The sequence below is a fragment of the Lipophrys pholis genome (genome assembly GCF_963383615.2).
Source record: "Lipophrys pholis genome assembly, chromosome: 17".
Lineage (NCBI taxonomy): Eukaryota > Metazoa > Chordata > Actinopteri > Blenniiformes > Blenniidae > Lipophrys > Lipophrys pholis.
In genome coordinates, this window is record NC_137643.1 from 6,840,110 (window position 1) to 6,860,233 (window position 20,124).

Genomic DNA, 20,124 nt, shown 5'->3' on the forward strand with positions numbered 1-20,124 from the left:
GATGATTCAAAGTGAGACAGAAGTCATAATGTATTTGCCAGTAAGAGGGCAGCTTCCTTATGTGCCTTTCCTGTGACTGCTGCACCATCAGAACCTGCAGCAGCATCAGCAGCTCTCCGGGCTGCTACTGTTACTGCTGCTGCTGCTGCTGCTGCTGCGCTGACTCGACGCGCTCTGCTCCATCCAAATGACGCACGGTCTATTTGTCTCCGCAGGGTAAAAAAAAAAAAAAAAAAGAACTTACTAGTCCAGGTTTCATTTTGCAGCCTATTACATCCTTTACTTTCGTTACCATCCCTCCCAGCTCTTCTTGACAGGCATGCGTCATCTCCATCCTGAGTGTTGGGTGAAAAAGTGGGCAGTTCAGGACTTCATATGTGGCGTCTCTCTCTCCGGACTCCCTCCTTTTACTTTCCTCTGCGAGCCTCCGAGCAGCAGCAGCAGCAGCAGCAGCAGCTTCACCTGCGCTGAGCAGCATCCACAGCCTGGAAGGACAGACGCACTGCAGCACGGAGAGGAGCTGACGGAGAACACAGTGAAGAAGTCCCCCCCGTCCATCCTGCACCGCTGACATGCTGCTGACAAGAAGCCGGTAGGATCTGATCCGCCCTGATGTGTCGGTGATGCCCAGTTAATGCGTCCTACTCATTTTAAAGTTATTTTAGGCTCATTGCCACTTAATTGCGTTGGAAAAGTTGATGTTTTTCTGACATGCTGACATCGAAAGGAATGCAGTCTCCCCACAAAAAACACATCTAACTATTAAAAATAGCCTACATGTATAATCTTTTGATCTTAGCAGCTATGTTTTGTCTCTACTAGTTATTATTAATGATCTAAAACTAAAAGGAAACTTCATAATGCCTAAATGTTCTTTTTATGCATTACATGAAATTATGTTATGCTGACATTTGCACTCCATTTGCACCATTAAAATATTTACTTTAGCCCCCAAAATAGTAGCCTACTTCTCCTAATAAAGACTTTAAGTGCTCAATGTTGACCAACAGATAGTCAGATACATACTGTAGATATGTATTCCGCCCTTGTTTTTCTGAGATCCACTGATGTAGAATGAGAATATTGACCAAGCAGTGCCTGTATTTGAAGGGATTTATGGTTGATACAGTGTATTTGGCCAACTGAGAGAACTCCTACAAGACAAAGTAAAAGAAATTTATATTAACCTGTAGTGGTTTGCGTTCTTGCCTCACAGAGAAAACATTCCCGGTCCGATTTCCTCTCACAGTCCAAAAACATAGCTTTGAGTGTGAATATGTATTGTCTGCGTCTCCGTGTTTGTCCTGTGATGAACTGCCTCATTATGGATGAATGAATTACACTGGTTAATGTGATAGTCAAGAAATTAATAAATAATTAAAAGGGTTTAAAAGATGCATGTGGAAATGGATGAAATAACTTTAACAATTTGTGTTTCGACTTCACCATTAGAAGCCGAGACAGTTAGAAATCTCAGCATATTTGACATTGACAAAGGCTCTCATTTTTGGGGGAAGCCATGTGGTTGAGGCTGTTTGAGACCGGCGTGTCTCATGCTCGTATGCTCTCAGTGGCCTGCAGACACAAGAAACTGCTTTTAGTGTTAAATGTATACCGAGACTCTTCACTCTCTACGGGTCACCTCAGGTCTCAGGTCGATCTCAGTAATGGACAGTGAAGGTCCAGAGGCTCTTTGCCCTGATATGACCCTGTCAAGCAGAAGAACCTGAGAGCTCGTGTTATGGCCAAAAAAGCTTTCTCCAGCCCCGACCTAATCTCGGGTCATTCCCTCAGTGCCGACGTTAACTTGAACCTGTGGAAAGTGTGAGGCAGCCTGTTGAAAATGGAGAGGCAGGTATCATGTTGAACTTGGCTGGTGATGAGCAGGTAGTGAGGCTGATTCCTCTGGAGGATGAGTTGCTCTTAGATGTATAACAATGAATAATGAATTAAATCTGCCATTGTAATCCAGCCTGGTTGGAAGGCTTGTAAATATAAAGCAGGGCAGCACAGTGTGTTTATGGAAATTTGCATTAAAACATTATAATTCCGGTATAACCAGTGGATTGTGTGTGTTGTGTTTCTTAAGATAATAGATATCTCTTTTGACTCATGTATATTATTTTAAGTCTTTATCAATGTTAAAGAGGATAAAGGTTGAACTCTATAATTCTATAACTGAAAGTTAAGTTACCTCACCGGTTAGTCAGCGAAAATTAAGTGATCTGAGACTAAAAAGTTCACCCGAAATAAGAAAATCTAATGGGTAGGGTTGAAAAAGTGTCTCATGTTTGGTCATGGTTTCCATCTGTGGATTTGTTGAGTCAGCTCTGAGATCAGACTCCTGTTTGAATTGTCCTTCCACAGTTTCCCCAGACACTGTGGGTGGGGAATCATCTGGTGGGCGGCTTTTCCAAAGTAGCCATCTTGGTGAGAGACAGACATTTGGAGATGTCTTCATTGTGCAGCTTCATTTCAGATGTGTGGATGGGAGAGTGTGGCGGGCAGCCCGAGCAGCACAGTGAAGAGACTGAGTGAGTTCAGACGAGGCCAGCCCACTGCTCTGAATCCTGAACCAACCAGTAACTACTGATATCTAGACTGAAATTAGTTCAGTCAGTTGTGAAATTCAATCTAGTTTGTCTTCATCTTCTCTCGTTATGTTTATTTGTTTCTGATGTGAGTGGAATTAATAGCGGACGTTCTCCACTGCACTGTATGTAAGCATTTATGTGGAGGTCAGTCAGAGTTTTACTGTTCTCTTTACCCACTTTGAATCTGTCCAAGGTTGTTGTCTGTGTGGTCTGTCCTCTGACCGCAGTGGTCAAGCAGGTCGATACCAACATCGATGTATACACATTTCAAATCATCCTTGGATGAGATCAGATCTGGGCAGTTAATGCTCTTCAGTCAATGGACATGATCAATTTCCCTGTTTAAGATAGCAGAACATACGAGTTATTCTTGCAAAAATGTCAACTCAATTGTAAAGTTTTAAACAGGAATTGAAGTTCAAATTACTAAAGCAAAGCTGTGCGTTTACGTTGTGGAGAACAAATCACTATTCGGTTATTTAAATCAACATTAACAAACAAAACAAAGAAAAACACATCTATGATACGTTTCAGCAAACTTAAGTTGATTTTATACTTTGACTTATCACAGTAATCTTTGCTTTTCAATGTTCATCAGGAAAATGAATTACCACAGCCCTGACTTAAACTACAGCTTGACTGAAATGGCTTGTGATCATGTTATCTTGCTGAGTTTTTATGGGAGAATTTGGTTGAAAGTGTAATGCAATTTTAGGCAGATAAGTTGCAAAACTCCTGCACACGGCAAACATAGTCCATCAATTATTTATACGACTGGGGATCCACTCAGATACTACAGCAGTGAGGGCAAGAAGCCAAACCTGGATTTAGTAGGTATTTATCAAATGACAAACAATAATTTAACAAAGACACTGAAAACAAAATGAGATATTGATATTGGTGGTAAGATGGAGTATCAACACTGTGCTCAGTTGCAATAGGATTCATGAAGAATTTATACACCCTCAATTTCAGTGTTGTACTTTTGTTTGCACACATAATTTTGCACTAATTAGAGTTGTGTGCTGTTTTCTTTTATATCAATGAGCCTTAAATTTTAAATGTTTCTAGATAATGGGAAACATATCAAGTCAGGATTTATTTGTCTGCTATAAAAGCTCAATTACTGGGGATTTTCAAAGCTTTTTACTGTGCCTCATTGTGGATTTCTTTCTCCTGAAGTCATTTCCACCTCGGCAGTCTTCAGACCACAGAGCCCATCAGTCAAGCAGCCATGTTTGAACTGGCTAAACTGGGACCAGGGAGTCATTTTCTGGTTTGTTGGTGGAGACGGGGTTTGCTTCTATTGACCTTGATGCAGAGCACTGCAGAGGCCACCCACGAGATTGTGTGGCTGTATTTTTGTTGTCAGCGCAGCACCGAGAGAGATCCTAACATCTCCTGCTGCACTCTGACCACTATCTACTTTGGCATTTTATCTCAGATTTTTCCATTTCCTTGTCTATCAGATCCAAAATGTCGTTCTGTGGCTGCTTTCTGCACTCGCCCGTGTCTGCAGGAGGAGACTGGATTAGTCCCTTGTGTGGATAATGCACTGGCTGCAGTTTGTGGACCTGTAAATGCAGTGTGTGGCATTGATTTCAGCTTGACTTGTCTTCATTGTAACTCTCATTAAGATGAGCAGAGCTGCAGAGCGCCTGGTGACAGCGAGGCCAAAGGCCTCTGTGAGAAAATGTGATCTAAAGAGGACAGAAACGGCCAGAATTTTCTCCTCCGTCATTGCTCTGAATGCACAAACTGATATTTAAGCTCACTATCACAACAGTTACACCATTTGAATCAGGGTGCAGGTCCTAAATGTGGCAGTCTCTTTTGTACAAAAGCCTGCCCCAGAGTGATTCTTGGTGCTCTAAAACTTCCTTTTCCATCCCTGAAAAGAGCGAGAGAAAGGAAAGAGAAAAACCAAGCAAGTGTGCCAGTGCCCCGTCCTTTAATTTTCCCTGAAGGCTTTTGTGAGGGAGTCGGTATGAAATGAAAGCACAGTGTGCAGCTGTCCTCTTGGCCCACTGCTCGCTTTTTGTGAGAGGTTTTCTTCTCAAGAATACTAATAGTGATACCGACTCTGTGGAGCCCACCCAGCTGGCCAGAAAACAGACAACAGTTATTCTGCCATCAAAGGAAGCCATTTAAATTGACACGAGTTAGTGAACTGTTTGTGCAAACCCCTTATGAAGGGTGCATTCGATAAACAGATGCAACTTTATGGGGCTTTTCTGCTTCACTCAAGAGGCCCAGTTTATGGTAATATTTCCTATAAGCTTCGGTGTTAAAGACAGGAACTCCTCTATTTATTTGGTGAAATGTGTTGACTCATGGTTGCAGAGGCTCATAATTAGATTTTACGTGTCAACAAAGCTCAGTGCATGTCATCACCCTGTGCAAGGGGGGCAATTTTTTTAATGTTTATTTATGCAGGGACAAGTATGTAGCATCAATCAGTGCCACATATGACAGCATTTATCGCCTGAGCTAATTTACATTGCCTGACTCTAGTTGGATCTTAATTACAAAACACGGAGCAACAAAAACACAAGTACAAATAATCAAAAATATAATACAATTTGTAAAAAAAAAAAAAAGATATGCATTTGCCGAAGCATTCATATAGTATATCGCATCCCATAGTTTTAACTACCCACTTACAGTGAGTACATTAATCCTGCCCATGCTTAGTGGTATACAACCTCCACATAGGTTGTTCAAGATGGACAGAGAGCATGCAAATGGAAAAAGGACTTGCGTTTTTAATCCTGTAACAGAGTTTTGGTGTTTGGTAATATTTCAATAAGGCACATATGGATCTAAAACAGTGGAATCCGGATCATCATGGAGTAATTTCTGACATATGAATGATAACCCATTGTTTTTAAAGTATTCCTCAAGTGGAAGTCTTTGCTTCCACCTAAAATGACATTTTATTCCATGTTTTGTTTGGTTCTCTGGTGACATAACATTCACTCAAAAAGCAATAGAAGTAATTTGCTAGAGTTTAAGGAGTGGAGAAGGATTCCTCTCGGGAATGTCCCATACTAATCGTTTTATTAAATCTATATTTATGGTCTATCCTGGTGTTTACAGCAGAGGGTTTATCTGATAGTTACGCCTACAATGCAAGTTGGAACGACTTGCAGGGGCAACCCCTGTCACACAGGTTGCAGCCTAGTCAACACGTCTTTCCATCCATCTTATACCATGTTGTCCAACTTCAAGTTGGAGGGCATTGCAGCAGATACTGGCTGACCATGGGCAAGGGCACTGGACAGGGTGTCGAGCCATTACAGTCATGGGAAAGTTTATGAGGCAATTTTAGACTCACTGTGCTCCTACACTGACTGTAGGAGAAGAGCAAGCACATTGGAACTCCACACAGAAATCCTCCGGCCATAAAGAAAAGGTCATGTACACTTTAAAACCTCAGAGGAAAATTAATATGTAGTTGAACATCAATGAGTCTTGTACTTCATTGTAGCTTGTTCACCACTACACTCTTGAATCTAAACTATACAGACACGGAGTTCTGCTTTTGTCCTACATTGTAGATTAAATCAATGTGTTCTCAGTCTTTGTTTTTTGAGTGTTTTCCTGTTTTTGGCATCAGCAACAATCAAGCACCCAAAGACTCACAGTATTTGTGTCGAAAGCACAAAGATAATGTTTCATCAGACATATCATCCTGTTTCAGTTACATACTTTACTAAGTGTTCCAACTATTCTCTAAAACAAAAAGACTGTCCTGCAGTGTACAGCAGAATTTGTAAAAAAAACAAATTGAAACTGTTTCAAGAACTCACCAGAAATCAACAAAATCAAAAAAATCTGTGTTTAGGTTAAAGAGCTTTTAGAAGTGCAGTTTGAAAAAGATCTGAGGAGCGCGTGCTGTTTCTGTCTGGAACCGTGCTTTAAAGTGCGGGGCAAGCTGTTCCCTCTGGAGGAGCAAATGCATTCGGGGGGGGGAACCTTTTCCCACCATGACACTTTATAATATGCAGATTTATTTATTTATTTTTTCACCAGATTTATTCCAATAGAAATGGAGACAAATTAAATTGATAGAACATCACAGTGCAAAACCACAAAGTGAACACTTATGACAGTTAAAAGCTTGATCTAATACCAGATAGTTAAAATTAAGAATATCGCGAGAAAAACTATTGTGTTTTATTACCTTATATTGCCATTAAATATACGATAATACAGATGGTTCAAGAAGACTCAAAGGGAGACTCAGCCTCACTATCGTTCAAGCACTCCTGATTTACACTGTGTAGTAAATGTCATAGACTTAAGACTTAACACTGTTTAAAACCCTAGGCTGCACTGCTTATGAATCATAATTGCATAAGTGTTTCGGGTAGATCCAGTCAACTATAAAGATGCCTTAAACCTTCCAGTACTTTTGAATATTTCACTACAAAATAAGGTTGCACACTGCAGAGTTTAATGTTATAAGTGCAGTAAATATTGCTCAAATGTGCCACTAATAGGGGCAGAAATTGATTTAAACAAAGACGAGCAGAAACGCATTAGTGTAATTAAAACTACACCCCATGCTGGAGCTGTAAAGGCACTTTTCTCTGCATTGAGCCTGAAAAAAAGAAAAAGGCTGAGCCCTGAATGAATGAACATTTGCGGCTTCATCACGGCATCCTCTGGAGGTTGTGTGAGGTCGCTGTGGACGTCCTGCCATGCCTGCTGGGTTAATGACAGGGCCAGGCCTGGTGACGGCGTGCTGGCTGGATGCCGCTGGGCTGAGACGCTGTGTCATTAGCTCCCGGAGGTGATGAATGGCCTGTGGTCGGTAGCCTGTGCCTCTAGCTTCCCTTTGAAAACCAGAGCAGTTGGTATTTCGTGGTCGAGCTCAGAGATGCGTTTCTTTTTACGGGCTTGTGGGACTTGTGTGTTGAGCTCGAGGATTCTGTTCCAAAATGACGTTGAAAGGCAAGAATCCGTCTGGGAAGAATCAGCAGGTTACTGTGATTTAGCATTAAATTTATTGGGTTTGTAAAGTTTATTGGGTACACGTGGCAGCAACAACAATTACTGTCTGAAAGCAACGACTGTGCAGTAAATAATAAACCTAATGCAGGCTATTGTGTTATTAAGTTATTGTTGAAAGAGCTACAGAGAAAAGCTGATTTAACTTGACCTTAGCACAAAAAGTAATGACCCCAATCCACATGCTCAGCTCCGATTCTCCTCATACATGGATGTTATTTACAAGTGATAAACACTGAAAACAAAAATGATAGGCAAAGTAAATATTCTGAAAAGTGTAGGCATGAAGTCTCCTTTTTGAGTCATAACTTTCTCACCAACTTGAATATCTTGGATGAACCGCCAGGAGATTTGATGAACTGCTACCATTAAGCTTTCACTGAATAGTAAAAGTCTGACTCACATAGATCTAGACTGGAGTTTTTAAATAAAATCTCCTGGTTTTGCGGCGAACATGTTTCCCCTCTTTAATGACATTTGAAATTTTTCCCACTGAGACACGAATCCCTGCTGTTTCCCAAGTGCTTTATGGCTCCGTTTTAATTTTGTGTTTCAGTTTGTGTTTGTTTTCTTTGTCTTTTTATTTACATTTCCCTGTTCAATGTGCTTTTCAATGTCTTTCCTATTTTCATTGTTTTGTCACTGCATCCAAGAAAAGTATTCTCAATGAAATTTTAATTTCAATTTAAAATTTTTCCACATTTAAACTATGTAATTTAAATGCAAAAATACAAATTACTACAAGTATCCAATAGTATAACCTTCGGACTGTCTACCGACTTGCAGGACAGAGACATGGTTGGAGGATGTGGTTCTGAAAGTAGCATGAGGGTATGCAGGCAGTGACCTTTAACTTTACAATAAATCAGCTTTGTGCAATCACTGGAGCGTGTTCTCGCTGAGCAATCACAATACATGACCACCACCGCTGGAAATCACTCTGCCTATTCAATGTTAAATGTGTGTGAAATTGAAAATTTTTAATGCTTCCCTCCAAGAGTTCAGCTCAGGATTCTTAGATCAATCTTCATCCATTTTAAAATGCTTTATATATTGATTTATTCACCTCCTATTACATCTTTGTTCATTGAACGTACTTTAATGTCTCCATTCATCTACACGTTCAACTCGATTTACAGCTCAAATTAACAAATTTTTTTGGCATTCATGAAAAAAATTCAAACATATTAGAGGATTTTGTTATTTTTTTGCCTTTTAAGCTCAGATAAATTAATACTATTAAATGTCATTTATTTATAAGGTCGACTAAAATGACCAAAATCACAGTTATTTCAGTTTATACTTTAAATGTAAAAAAAAAAAGTTTATTTCAATTCTGGATCCTTTTCCAATATTGAGGGAAAAAAATACAAGTAACACTCATCATGAATTACTTCACACATCAGGGAAATGTTTGGAATTGGACATACTATGTCTTGTACAAATGTTATTGGTACAGTGCAACTAACCTACTGTGTTGTCACAGAGTCCCCTATTATTTACGTGATGAACACATCCGCACTTCCTTAAGGTATTTTCAAAGCAAAAGGCCACAACACATCGATGTTAATGTAATTAGAACTGTAGAGCAATAGCACCATGCACATTTCAGAAAATGTTACACGTGCAATATTTTTCACAATTATTCGCACAACTTTCTTGTATGCCTTAGCCTCCTGCTGTATTGAAAAGTGTTTTCCTGTTTCTATGTTGTTGCCTCCACAGACATGTACAGACACTTCTTCTTTGTGCCGCCTGTCATCTCACTTGGGCTTTTCCCACACAAATTCCACCTACTTCTGGTATGTCCACATTTTGCTTTTCTTTGTCTTTGTCATTATATAAATAAGTTAAAAAAATACTTTAAATAAGTGCATAGTCACACAGTATGATTAAAATGAAGGGCATGAGTCGGTCCTCTCAGCAGAGTCACAGTCTCCTTTGCTCTCCTGTACCTGTTTTCTGTTTGCAGATGAGGTTCAGCAGCTCCAGGTGAAAATCCCCCACTCAGGTCCACTCATTGTCCCACTGGGCAGCGCCATCTCCCTCCCATGCTCGGTGTCCCTGTCCTCCACGTCCGCCTCCGCCTCCTCCGCCCCCATTACTCCGCGGGTGAAGTGGACGGTGGTGTCTGGCGGGGTGGAGACCCAGATCTTGGTGGCGCGGGGCCAGAGGGTGAAGGTCAACGAGGCGTACAGAGACCGCGCCGCATTGCTCAACTACACGTCGTCCCCCGATGACCTGTCACTGTGGCTGGGAGATCTGCGGTCCAGCGACTCGGCTCATTATCGCTGCGAGGTGCAGCAGGGCCTGGAGGACGCCAGCGACCTTGTCCAACTCAAGGTCAAAGGTACAAAGACGAAAGACATGGATCACTATCATTAGACTGAGACTGGGACGAATTAAAGGCAACGTTTAGATCAGTTTAGATTCGTGGAGATGCCAGAGATTACGTCCAAGCAAGACCGCAGAGCCTATATAAAATCTCTAATTTACTAAATCTCTACAGTGACGCAAACATTGATGGAATCACATACTCGAAAAAAAAGCGTCAACCTTGAAAATAAAAAGAAATGGCAGTTTCTCAGGTCTACATAGGGTTTTAGAATGTTTCTTAAAAGAAATTCAATTAAAAATATTAAAAGTAGTTTGATTAAAGAAAACAACACGATGTCATCATACTTGTGTCGACGTCTTCTACCCAGCCTGTTCAAAATGTAAACACTGCAAAGGGTGAAGTTCTTGTCTTTTGAGTTTATGAACATTTCAGCACAAACAAGACTAAATAAAAACCTTTATGGTCTTAAAAACAGGACCTTTGTCACCTTCTGACACGTTCTGGGTATTTTAAATTGTTTCCTCACTGAACTTGAATTAGTTGAGATGAAAAATGCCTAAATGATAATGAGAGTGTAAAAAAGTGACAAAAAGATTGTTGCTGGTTATCAGCAGAAAGACTGAAACGGTCTGGACTTAACGGATATTAAAAGTGAAATTGCCAATTCATTTTCAGTTATTAAGGCACCTCTTATCTGATCTCAAGGAGAAATTAGCAAAGTAATCTGACAATGATCACCTGATGTACAGGTGTTACTTTTATTTCATCCCTTCAATTTTAAAGCTCATTAAATCACTCATTAACATATTAATATTTTTGTTCAGTATTTTTAATATTCTTCATTCCAAGAGTTCGTGCACATCATCATAAGTATTTCATTGTATGTGAATGCTTTTTCTCTGTTTGTTTAGGTGTTGTCTTCCACTACAGAGATGCTCTGGGCCGCTATTCCTTTACCTTCCCTCAGGCTAAGAGAGCTTGTGAGGCCATTGGGGCACAAATTGCCGCCGCTGACCAGCTGCTGGCAGCTTATTATGACGGATACGAGCAGTGTGACGCCGGTTGGCTGGCAGACCAGTCTGTCAGGTACTTCGCCCTCTCTGTGTCGTACCTATCATAAGGGTCTTACACGTCCTCTGGCTGTTTTTTGTTAGTTAAATATTTCCATCTTCAAGTGTGATGAAACTGATGAAGTCTGATCAGCCGGTTTTCTTTGGAAACAAACAGAAGTTGTTGGTTTTCCTCGCGACCTCTTGACATGAATGTATCACTTACTTTAAATGTTTGTGCAGGTGAGTTGACAGTTTTTTTCTTTATTTTTTAATAACCACTGCAGGTATCCAATCCAAGTGCCCCGTGAAGGTTGCTATGGCGACATGGATGGGCAGCCTGGAGTGAGGAATTACGGGACGATGGAGCCAGACGACCTGTTTGATGTTTACTGCTATGTAGAACAAATTGATGGTATGAATCTCTTTTGAATCTGAAATTGTTCTAAATTATTAAGTTCAACTCATTTGTTGAGAAAAAAACCCAATAGGGTGTTATAGAGTGGTATAATGTTTTTGGATATTAAATGGTTAACTGACACCACAACTATGACATAGCTTTAGATTTGAAAAAATAATAAGTACAAAGCACAATGGGATAATAGCAATTTCCCCTTTGGAGTTTATTTTTAAGGTGGAAGTGCTTCTTTAAAGCTCCATATCATCGATTAAATCTTTTTTTTAAAGTCAGCCATGTTACATATTTGGGTACTTCATTCTATTTTAAGTAAACCTATTTGTTAGCTCACTTCAGATAATGATTTGTAGTTTCTAAAACCCCAAATATTGTTGCTACAAAGAAATTTGCTCTATCTGAATGAGCATAGCTGCTCAGAGGTTTTGGCACCTAAAATGAACTGAAACAATGTTTTCTTCACAGGGGAGGTTTTCCACGACTCCATCCCGCAGCACTTTTCATTCGCCGAAGCACAGTCATACTGCAGAGCCGCCGGGGCCGAGCTGGCCACGACTGCACAGTTGTACTGGGCATGGAGTGAAGGCCTGGACCGATGCAGTCCCGGCTGGCTGTCCGACGGCAGCGTCCGCTACCCCATCATAACCCCGAGGGACCGCTGCGGCGGGCCGCAGGCAGGCGTGAAAACTCTCTACCGCTTCAGCAACCAGACTGGTTTCCCAGAGCCCACAAGCCTCCATGACGCTTATTGTTTCAGAGGTGAGTTTCTTGTGTCTGAGGAATCTATCTTCACAAAAGAAATCCAAGTAAATACATGATATTTGCATTATGGATCAATGCATTTTTTATTTTTTTCTATTAAAGTCTCATACCTCACACATCTTAATTTCCTCCACAGAAAATGGAAACTCTTCCACCGACTCGCCAACGAACCACTTCACCGCAGAAGCTGAAGACGCGGGACAAGACATTGTTATTCTGGTGGAAAATGATCAAGAGCTTCATCTGCAACAAGCAGAGCAGGTGGAGCGAGAAGCCCAGAGTGTGCTTGAATCGCTGCCATTTTTCGGGGCCGGCCCTTTTACCGAAGAGCGCCTGGTCGATGCACACACAACGGTTTCAACAGACACAACCTATTCTCCCCTCGACACCACATCTGCACAAGATCCTGTTGGGTCATTCGATGGAGCTCCGTCTCCTACAGAAAGAAGCTACGACTCACCGCAAATGAACGGCACAAGCAGCAGCGAAACATCCAGTTCAACCCAAAACGCTTCGTTACTGCCTGAAGTTCACAACGAGACAGACTCCCACCAGAACCGGAGCTTCACCCTCCACCAATCTGAGCTCGAAGGAACGTCATACGAACTTGAGGTGGAGAACCAGACCGTTGCAGAAACAAACCAAGAGGAGAGCATCGAGATGCTAGAGTCGTCTAAAGAAACACCAGACAGAACCTTCAACGGCTCATGGGTCAATTACACAGGGACAGACAACAAACGGTCGCAACAGGAGACTCCTTGGGACGTTGCTTCTCTGACGACCGAGGCCGTGCTGCAGGTGAAACCCGATGAGGCAGCAGAAGAAGATCTTGTGCAGACGTCGCTTCCAACTGAGGCCTCGAAACAAGAAGGAGTGCTCCTCACACAACCGGCACAAACCACCACAGTTCTGATGGAGGCACAAACCCCCCCGTGGGACAATATGGACGGATCTGGTGACACTTCTCAAGGTAAGTCAAGTATGTCTGTTTGTGTTTCGGCTTCTGAACAGATGTTCTCACAGATGTTTTGACAACTCCCCAAATCCTTTGTTATTTTCCAGAGAGAGTCCTTGATGCGGACGTGGTCGGCGTCTTCTTCCCATCAGACCCGTCTGCTCCTGCCATCAGCTCCACCACTATTCCACCTCCTCTGGCTTCAACCACCAGCGCTGAACCCCGGACGCCTCTTTCACATCCAACCGGGTCGACTGACGCTCTGGGTTTGGATATCCACTCCGCTCCGACAAAGCTGTGGGAGTCCTCCATTTCCAGACAAGAGGGAAGCACAAGCTTGGAAACCGAAGACGCACACCACATGGAAAGTGAGCAAAACCCAGAGGACCCCGTTGCTTCTGGAGGGACTTTGTCGACCACCGAGTCTCCAGAGAGCTTGGACACCTCTCAGCGCTCGTCCACTGATCCCACCGCAGTGCAACAACAAACATCGGGATACCAAATGGGTTTGGATGCCGGAACCAGTATTTATGAAGAGGCGAGTGGACATGATGCTGATACATTTGGAGAAGTCGTCAAAGTTTTTCCAACTGCTGACGAGGGAATTACAGGTTCCCCGGCTCATGAAGATGTAACCAACAATTCTTTGTCGTCGGAAAATGAAGTAAGAGTCACTCCAACCTTTGTCCTTGGAGAGGAAATCAACGTTTCCTCAGTCCTTGAAGACAAGTCTGATGAAACCTCAACCCTTGTCCGTGAAGAAGATGGTAATGTTGCCCCAACCCATGTCGCTGAACAAGCAACTGTTGTTCCAACCATCGTCTTTGAGGAAGAAGGTAATGTTTCCTCAACTCTTGAAGAAGAAAATGCTGGAGAAATCCTTAAAGAACAAGTTAATGTTACTACATCTACTGACGAGGATATGAACATCAATCCAACACTTGATGTTAATGTTACTCAAACCTTTGAAGAAGTGGTTAAAGTTGACCTACATCTAGAAGACAAAGCTACAATTACTCCAGCTATCAATGAAGGCAGTAACATTAGTGCTACATTTGAAGATGACCTTAACGTGACTCAAACTTCTGACGAAGCCGTCAATGTTGACCCAAATCTTGAAGACAAAGTTACAGCAACTCCAACCCTCGAAGAAGATATTAATGTCACTCCCACCCTGGAGGACGGCGTTAATGTCGCTCCCAACCTTGAAGACATTGACGTTGACCCGAACCTTGAGAATGAAACCAGTGTGACTCCACAACTTGAGGAGGATTCTAACATCGACCTCGCCCTCACAGACTTCACTGTCTCTTCTCTGGACTCTCACACGTCAAACTGGGCTCCCCTGACCACCACCGCCGGACCCCAGGAGTCACAGAACGGTCTCGAGTACAGCCGAAAAACCTCCACCTCAGCATCGGACTCCTTCCTGAGTACGAAGTCAACTGCAGCGTCAGCAAAGACGACCACCGCCGGCCCCATCAGGACCACCACGCACTGGTCCAGACGCTCCTGGAGCCCGGCAACCACGACGCAGAAGGTGACGCATGTCACATCGCCAGTGGATCACGGTCTGGCGGACTTTGAGATTAGTCTCACGCAGCCTCCCACCCTACTTATCTTGCCCAATGAAAGGGCGGCTGTAGGCGGTGCAGGGAAATCTTCAGGTAATGTTAAAGCCACTCTCCTCAGCCTAACCGCCCTCTTCCTACTCGACGCAGTGATGCACTAAAACCCCTGGTCTGTCCTCTGCCCCAACCTGCCTCTGCTCCATTTACTTCCCTGTGAAACACCCCTCCTGCTTTTTAAACGACTTCCACTCCCCCGTTTGTTTCACTTGTTGTCTCAACAAGTCCACTCCTCACCCTTCTGACTCCTCCTGCTTCACCTTCAAACACTCCTCACTGCTCCCCTCGTGGCTCCCCACTCTACCCCCCCCACTCGAGATACTCACACTTGGACACCTCCCATGTGACATTTGTCAACAGTCCAGTGTTGTTGTGCATGATGATGATGATGTTGTTGTTTTTTTTTGTTTTTTTTCTTGTCTTCCAAAGATTGACTTCTGTGAAGTACTGCAATACACTAGTGTGTCTGAACGAGCGTTTTAGTACTGCGATCGTCTCAGAGTGACAATCCTATCTGAGTTTATTGATCATCACATTTAATTTGAAAATAATCCATCTCCTCACGCAAACGATTCTCACTGCAGTGTTTCAGCAGTCAAAGCTCACAAAGTATTTTCCATGAAAGTAGAAGAAAAACAACCTAATATGGGACTTTTATTTTCTCATGAATGTAACAGCGATTGTGTTGAATGTACCAGCACTTATCAATGCAGCCGCACTATTGCTTTATATTTAAGTGTTAGCGTTTCTCTCCTTTTAGGTTTTTTGCCTTCTGCTGCTTTTTAATATGGTCTGAGAAGCACACATAGTTATTATCATTACAAGCACAAACTGTGTTTAGTGCTGATTTAACGCAGCATTGAGCGACATGTTTTGAAATGTCATTAATGTTTACTCATGCACAGTCTGCTGTAGTTTATTCATGATTGTTCACTATTTGTATTGTTTTTAGGTCTAATACTGATAAAGTCAAATGATCCAAGTGTTTTTCTGTCTCACCATCACTTGATGAATGTGTTCTTTTGACTTTTGACTTCAGTTTTTATTTGAGAATAATACTAGAATATACTTAGCTAATATAATTTTCTTCAACTTAGTTGTTCAGTCAAATAGCAGCTCATTTCTGTCAAGAAGAAAAAAGAAAAAATGAAAATACTGCAATTAATAGAAATGTAATTATAGATTGAGCTCAATTAGACAACACTTGTTAATTTAATTTGTATTTACAAAAAAGACCAAATAAAACCCAGACTTCTTTTTGGTCACGTGGGTAAAATTATGCATGGGAACTGAACACATGTAGTGTGTAATGACATTAATAAATGTCAGTTGGATGCCAAAATTCCTCACATAAAAAGATAATATAGTTGATTAGATCAATACACAACAACTTTCCTTAGTGAATAATAGCTGTAGAATCTATTTCTTTATTTGTATTATGTCTTCCAAAGATTTAATGTGAAAAGTCATGTTGTCGCCTTGACCCCCAGTTTGTTTTTAACATATTTCATGATAATGTGAAACCATTCATTAGCTGCACAGCAGAACTGCAACTTCCTGTGAATATTGCAGCCACAACATACAGTGTGTCGTCTCAGAACAATATAGACTCGACCGCTTATAAAACAGATGGAAGGAAAACACAACTAGAAGCTCACAAGTCATTGATCACTGGAATGGCCAATGTCAAGTTATCAACTACAAAACAATTTAGTTTGTTTTTTAGGAATAAAAATTTCCCACAGCCAAAGATTGTAGAAAAATGCTGGTTTGACGTTTAGTTTATATGATTTTCTATTTGTCCAGAACAGTACACACACACACACACACACACACACACACACACACACACACACACACTGGTCTTTACTTGAAGCTCACTCCAGCTCAGTGTGTGTGTGTGTGTGTGTGTGTGTGTGTGTGTGTGTGTGTGTGTGTGTGTGTGTGTGTGTGTGTGTGTGTGTGTGTGTGTGTGTGTGTGTGTGTGTAATGACAGACGAGACCTACGTCTTGTTTACAAGGTGCCAAAAGAAGCAAATAAACAAGTCCACTTGTAAAATGTGTAATTTCAGCTTGGACTCGCATGCCTTCATTTTACCGTCATTTTACAAATTTAGAAAATTAAAAGTGAAATGCCAAACGCTCATTTCTGTCAATCAGGAGCACCTGAGCTGTTATCTGAGGGTGAGACGGAGCCAGAAGCCGCAAACATTGTTACTCTTTACAAGGAATCGTGCAAATAAACTTCTAAATAGGACAATTTACGGTAAATTACCAGTAAACTGAGCTGTTATAATGTGAAGGACAGATTTCAGATAATGACCAGAGGCAACCAAATCCTGAAAATAACTAAAGATTAAATGTCAAGATGTTAAATAAGAGCTGCATGTGAGAAATAAACTTGACCGTGTCATAATAAATCTTTGCAGGAAGGTAGATAACAAGCCACTCTGTAGAATTGGGTATGTTGAGGTAGGGACATAAACCATGCAGGACGGAGGCCCTCCAGTGATGGGACTGTCCATCTATAGAAGTTTTTTAGTTTTTTTTTTACAATTCACCACCAAATCTGTCATTGCATGACTGTATCACAACTCCACTTCGCAAAACAGTCATAAAAGATGATTATTATAAAAGAAAAAGAAGGAAACAAATCAGAGATGCACCGAAAAGAGAAGAGGATCTCAGGAGTGTTTTTTTTCTCCTGCTTATGACGCTGAAGTGTCTCCTCTGCTGCCATCTGCTGGCTCATATGGATTGTTGCGTACATTCTTTTTTTTTTTTTTTTTTAAATATATATTATTTTTAATATAATCAGTGTACTAATTTTCAGCAACATTCTTTTCTTGAGGTTTTTCTCAGCGGTCTGTAGGGATGTTTTAGCTGCATTAAAAGTGAAATGGGCCCTCTGCTGTTTTTTTTTTAGATGCCTGTGTGAAGGATCCCTGCCTCAATGGAGGCACTTGCACCGATGGAGGAGGACAAGTTCAATGTCTCTGTCTGCCAACATATGGAGGTGACTTGTGTGAGATTGGTGAGCTCTTTTTCTTTTACTTTAAAGACTGTAAAACCACATTTCAAATTAGTGGTTTTTATGTAGAATTTCAGAATGAAACATCGCAAATATGTTGCAGCAGGAAAAAAAAAAATCTACTGTGACATCTGCATGCTCATGGTTTGGTTCTTCTCTCTCCTCGTTTATGATGTTTTCAGACCTGGAGCAATGTGAACCAGGCTGGGATAAGTTCCATGGCTTCTGCTATCGTCACTTTGGCCAGCGTCAGGGCTGGGAGGTCGCGGAGCAGCACTGCCGCATGCTGGGAGCTCACCTGGTGTCCATCATGACCCCAGAGGAACAGAGTTTTATCAATGGTACATCTATCCTGAAGGGATCCTTACGTCTAGCTTCACTTCATTCAATCATCGAAGGGCTTCATATATAACTTCCTCTTCAACAGACAACTACAAAGAGTACCAGTGGACCGGTTTGAATGATAAGACTATTGAAGATGATTTCCGCTGGTCTGATGGAAACCCACTGGTGAGGATTGTTACCAATACAGATACATGAGTGTGATTAGAAGCACAAATTACAGATGGAGTAATATGCCAAAAGCCGGATTTATCCAAGGACTAAGGTTCAAAAACTAACCAAACTTGGGCTATTACATTCCAAACATATCCATACAGACTGTACGTTTTCTCTCCATGTGCACAGCTGTATGAGAACTGGTACAAAGGCCAGCCGGACAGCTACTTCCTGTCAGGAGAGGACTGCGTGGTGATGGTGTGGCATGACGAGGGCCGCTGGAGTGACGTACCCTGCAACTACCACCTGGCGTACACATGCAAGAAAGGCACAAGTGGGTAACTTTAATGAAACTGACCTCTTATCAACCAGAAATCAGGTTTTATAATCTTGGGCAGTCCCTTTAATTGTCGCCAATCTTTTTTTCCCACAGCCTCATGTGGTCCACCGCCAAAGGTCCGAAACGCCTCCATATTTGGGAAACTTCGACAGAGATATGAGACCAATGCAGTGGTGCGTTATCGCTGTGCAGAGGGCTTCCATCAGAGACTCAACCCTTTGGCGAGGTGTCTGTCTGGAGGCATCTGGGAGAGGCCTCTGATCCGGTGCATCCCTGGTGAGACGGACAATTCAAACGATTAGGTCACATTAGATGATATAGATAAAGAATAGATAAGAAGATTTCAGGAGTTCCACCTGAAACAGTATTGAGATACAAAATGTATTTATAAAAATAAAGAATAAAAGCGACCGTCAAAATGCACTGAAAGAAGAAATAGATACACAAAACTGAAGCTCTACATATATAAAATACTTTTTTTTAATCTTCATTCAGAGGCTGGAGGACCGACACAGCACCCGGACATGATTTCTCCAACCAACAACTTCGCAGCAGCTGAGGAGGACGAGTTTGACGTGACTAAAAAGACACCGCAGTACTGGGACATCAAGTTTTAAGAGAGTTCTTTTCCTAATCTCTGCTTCTGTAACATCCCGAGGTGCAAACCATCAAGAGCTTTTTACCAATGAATGCTCAATCAGGACAAACTTAAAAACAGAAACACAAAGACACAAACTGGGGCTTCCTGTCAGCCAGTTAGAGACACACAGAGCACAAGAGGTCAAACATTCCCATTTCTTATCCTTTTTAGGATCAATTCTGTCATAGTTGGGAGATTTTAAATGCTAAAAGACAGAAATTAAATATAGTTCCAAGTATGTGATGGACTTTTTTGCATAAACACAAAAAGATTGAGGTGAAAAACTGAACTCGTAACTGTGTTTTTTTATGATACCAAGAACCTTTCAACAACATGGTGCTAAAGTAGTTGAAGTATTGAGTAGAAAACTTTGCTTTTTACGTTGACTTTTTCCTGTCATATCAAAGAATCCCGCCGCTCCAAAGTCAAGCAGATAGTCATAAAACACAACCTTTATCAAATTTCACACAACGGTGATTGCTGTCCACATTTTTCCCGAGAGAAACTTTAAATTTCCAGCAGACACAGTTTTGTTCGTCAGCTTTATGTTGTAATAAAGTTTTGTAGAACAGAGCAAAGAATAAATCATTACCTTACTTTACCCTCTGCGCTGTGCGTGGCCTTTGTTTCACATGGAGTGAATGAGAATTTTGTGTTTGTGTTGTTAAAACTTATTGATCTAGTCTTATGAAGGATTTTTAAACAAGGTTACTTGTGAACTGTCGCTGTAGTCTGTCACCTCTAAGTTCAGTGTGAGAACTCCTGCTCATCTGCATTTACACTGTATTTTATAATTTGTTGTAGGGTTACAATGAGAACACAGTGTCACCACTTTACACAAAACTGTTATTCTGACCT

At 41.5% G+C, this 20,124-nt stretch overlaps 1 protein-coding gene across 1 annotated transcript; it reads left to right on the forward strand.

Moving 5' to 3' along the window:
* The first annotated feature begins 373 nt into the window (after positions 1–373).
* On the forward strand, positions 374–19,874 carry LOC308123035 (brevican core protein-like). The gene is made up of 14 exons (XM_080485277.1): positions 374–592; positions 9,336–9,412; positions 9,583–9,960; positions 10,860–11,034; positions 11,285–11,412; positions 11,878–12,171; positions 12,311–13,144; positions 13,237–14,796; positions 17,684–17,791; positions 17,971–18,129; positions 18,216–18,298; positions 18,476–18,620; positions 18,720–18,902; positions 19,122–19,874. The coding sequence occupies exons 1-14, from the start codon at positions 573–575 to the stop codon at positions 19,241–19,243; spliced, it is 4,266 nt and encodes a 1,421-aa protein (XP_080341403.1). The 5' UTR covers positions 374–572; the 3' UTR covers positions 19,244–19,874.
* The last annotated feature ends 250 nt before the right edge of the window (positions 19,875–20,124 follow it).